The following is a 3924-nucleotide window of genomic DNA, read 5'->3' as shown; positions in this document are numbered from 1 at the left end:
GTTGTCTGAGTTCTGACTTCAATTCTGATCCTATTCTGACCTTTTGGTCTGGATGTTTGGGGTTCAACTGGACTTATGTAGCTTATTGTTCTTCTGCTATGCTCAACTTTTCTTAGCCCAGTTGACCCTCTGATTGCTATGCCGAACTCTTTTCTGCAGATGTTGCTTTCAGTGCGATCTTGTAACATTCCTTAGCTTCCCTAGGATCTCCTCTGATTTCTTGGATACCCCACCTGGTAGGAAACTTAATGACTTGATGGTACGCAGAGGGGATGGCTTTCATCTCATGTATCTAGGGTCTGCCTAAGATCATATTGTACGAAGACAGGGTGTCAATTACTAGGAACTTGACCTGTAGGTTAATTCCTTTTGCGTTTGTGGCCAATGTAATCTCTCCACTTGTCTTCTTAGTTTCCCCACAGAAAGCCACTAACATTGTTGACTTGTTGACGATGTTCTTCTCTTCTATGTTCATATGTTTCAGAGTGTCAAGCATGATGATGTTTGCAGAGCTTCCATTGTCAACTAGGATTCGCTTGATCATGCAGTTTCTAACTGGGAGTGAAATCACTAGGCCGTCATGATGGCCTTCTACTACATCGCTTTCTTCAAACATGATTGGAATGTCTATCTTGGATTTCTCCTTCTTGTCAGGTTGATCCTTGTTACTCTTCTTTGCATCCCACTTTACTGCTGAGTATGTTAAACCACATACTTCTGATCCTCCTGATATGAAACAGATGGTTTTGACGATTGGAGGCGGAGGTGGAGGACCTCCTTGCTTAGATTCTCTTTCTTTCCCTGAAGCTTTAGATCTATCTGACAGGAGCTCTTTGAGGTAGCCTTTTTTCAGCAGGTATGCAACTTCCTTTCTGAGCGCGACACATTCATCAGTAGTATGGCCGATATCTGAATGGAAATCACACCATCTGGATGGATCTTTCTTTTCTACAGGCCTGTCATTCTTCCTGGGCCATTGCATAGTATCTCCCATCTTATTTAGGGTCCTAATTACTCCTGCAGGATTAACATTGAAGCAATACTCATGTAACTTAGGTAGGAGTTCAGGATCTTCCCTCCAATCAGAAAATTCTTCTTCGACAGCATTGACTGATCCCTCCTAAAAGTGGGAACGCTGATACGGCTTGAATCGATGGTCCCTTATAGGAAAATTGTTGTTCCTTCTTGACTGGCGATCTGGTTTGGGAGTCTTTCTTGCATACACATCTTCCTCAAATCTGACTTGAGCCATAGCTTTGGCTTGCACATCTTCAAAGGTTGTACAGGGATATTTGGTCAACTCCTTGTAGAGCTCACTATGGTCTAGCAGTCCTCTTCTGAATGCTTCGATTGTTGTAGGAGCATCACACTTGTGTATCCCAATCTTTTCCCTGTTGAACCTGTTAAGATAGTCCCTCAAGGATTCACCATGTCTCTGCACAACACGGTATAGATCTGAAGATTGCTTCTCGATCTTTCTGCTGCTAGCAAACTGGATCTTGAATAGGTTCACCATTCCTGCAAAAGATCGAATTGTCCCATTATCTAAATTAATGAACCAAGTTAGAGCTGGACATGATAGCGTGGCTCCAAAGCCTTTGCACATGATAGATTCCCTTATATCTCTAGGGATTGAGCTTGTCATCATTTTTTGTTTGTAGAAGGACACATGCTCATCAGGGTCTGTTGTTCCATCATACATGGTCATGTTAGGCGTGCTGAACATCTTCGGTACCTCTACCATGGCGATCTCTTCTAAGAAGGGAGATTTTATATAGCCATCTGCTGCCTCTTCTTCCATGGGTTTCGGCATTCCAGGAATTTTGGCGATTTTGGCCTCGATTGCCTTGAGGTATTCCTTGACCATCTTCTATACTTTTCCCTCTTCGGCTCCTTCCTGATTGTTCTTTTTGGGGGTTCCTGCATCCAAAAAGTCTAGATCCAGGGTTGCTTCCCTGTTGTTAGATCCTTTTTCCCCATTGGGGGTGTGAAAGGTTCCGGACATGTCAAGTTGCATGGCTATACTTTCAATGCTCTTTCTGGTGTTAACGGTTTTTGATGCGATTGATTGTATTTGGCTACGAAGGGCTTCATTTTGTTTGGTAAGACTGGTGAGTTTGGCTTCAGTTTGGACTTTTTGAGCTAGCAGTGTTTCAATTTGGCTTTTATGATGGTCTAAAGTTTGGCGGAATGCGTTCATTCCTTCATTATTTTCGGCAATGGTAAAAGGTACTGGTTGCCCAGTCATGGTGTTTATCTTGGTTTTTTGGCGAATTGGTAGGTTAATTGATTATTAGCCCCACCGGTGGGCGCCAAATTGTTTAGGCAAATCTCAATAAGGACATCTAAGAATTTGCTAGGTTTGAGGGGTAATAACAATCATTCTACCAATAGCATATAAAACAGCTAAGAACGATGATAAATAAATGAGTAATCAATAAGTAAGCAATAAATATTCAATTACATAAAGAAGAAGAGTTTAGAGATACAATACTGAGTAAGGATAGGCCTCCCTGTTCAGTAGGGATGCAATTCCGTAGATAATAGTAGAGCAGATTGTTTGTATTTAAGTATATGCGAACGTACATCAGTGTTAAAATGCCTAATTCTTCTTACTTATACCTAGGGATCTCTAGGGTTTACAAATATATTTAGAATATATTTCAAATGTATAGGATCTTCTTGATTTATCTTGTTTCCTGCTCTGTAGGTGTATCTTTGGCAAGTATCTCCTTGATTGATATGCTTGACGCTGCTTTCCTTATTTATTCCAATCAAGCCGTTTTGCGTATTCTTGCTGATTTATTGATCTTGGACTGGTGCCCTAAGTACAATGGGTCGTGTGATAATACGTGCCCAACAACTAGTTGCCATTTTTATAAAACCTGTGAGAGAATATACATTCCATTCATCCATTCACTATTTGTGAATGGCCCATGTATATTACAACAATAAACAATTAACAATGCATAGACACGAGATAACTAGTAACTAATCTAGGGGGTTAATCCAATTAACACGGCTAATTAAAACTAATCAAACTTATTTTAACCGATTATGTAAATAAGCGCAATTAATATTTGAAGCTCCCACTAAATTCAGCATCCAACTTAATTAATCCAATTAATTAAGCCGGTAAAACCCAATTATTTGCTAAAATAAAATTTTGCAAATACCGCTCATAAAAATCGAGGCCTAGCCTCCAAAATTTATTAAAATAATTAAAACCAAATTAGATTAATAAAATAATTAAAACGGCAAAATAAGCAAAACTTTACGTAGTCCAAAATATCCAAGTGCCCAGGACTAAGATTTGGAGTGCTCACAACTCGCACGCAACTCGCACGATCTCATTGCACCACATTGCTTCACAAGTAATGTCTACGCATATTCCCCATAATGATGTACCAAGATATGCACTAAAAACAATCCTCAGGTAAGCTCAAATGCAAGCACCCTAAGCTTACCCACGGCAAGCCACAAGGCTTCCATGGTGCGCCAAGGGCTGCACGTACAACAACTACCACGACCATGTGCACCATTTCGAGGCGCCTAGCAGCCTCGGCAGCCCCATGTGGGTAGCGTGAGCAACCCGGCTGGCCGAGAGCATGCTAGGGGCTCTTAGGCCTCGATTTGATGCTCATGCTTCGGGAAAAATCCCGACTTTGTTTGACATATTTAATCAATTAATAAATTAATTTTAGAATCATTAATTTTGAGGAAAAATGAAAATTATAACAAGTCCAACTTAAATAAATTCATCCAAGTGCATAAAACCAAAATTATTTTAAGAACCATTCTTTAATAAAATTGGTTTAATTTGGTGCAACAAAAATAAGAAGGAAATTACTCACTATCAATTTAATTAATTGAAATTAATCTTCAGTTTTTTACAAAATAAAAGGGAGTTGGAAAAATGAACAT

General features: G+C 39.7%; 1 protein-coding gene across 1 annotated transcript; it reads right to left on the bottom strand.

Annotated features, from left to right (window-relative positions):
* Positions 1-292: 292 nt before the first annotated feature.
* LOC110713583 lies at positions 293-994 on the bottom strand. The gene has a single exon (XM_021892032.1). The coding sequence runs from the start codon at positions 992-994 to the stop codon at positions 293-295; it is 702 nt and encodes a 233-aa protein (XP_021747724.1).
* Between the last annotated feature and the right edge of the window lie 2930 nt (positions 995-3924).

The sequence above is a fragment of the Chenopodium quinoa genome, unplaced genomic scaffold (genome assembly GCF_001683475.1).
Source record: "Chenopodium quinoa cultivar QQ74 unplaced genomic scaffold, ASM168347v1, whole genome shotgun sequence".
Lineage (NCBI taxonomy): Eukaryota > Viridiplantae > Streptophyta > Magnoliopsida > Caryophyllales > Amaranthaceae > Chenopodium > Chenopodium quinoa.
Note: the sequence above shows the minus strand (reverse complement) of the source record. Positions and strands in the feature narration are given on the sequence as shown.

Bases quoted from the DNA above. Each gene is read 5' to 3' on its own strand.
- LOC110713583 (XM_021892032.1), bottom strand. From the start codon at position 994: ATGGGAGATACTATGCAATGGCCCAGGAAGAATGACAGGCCTGTAGAA.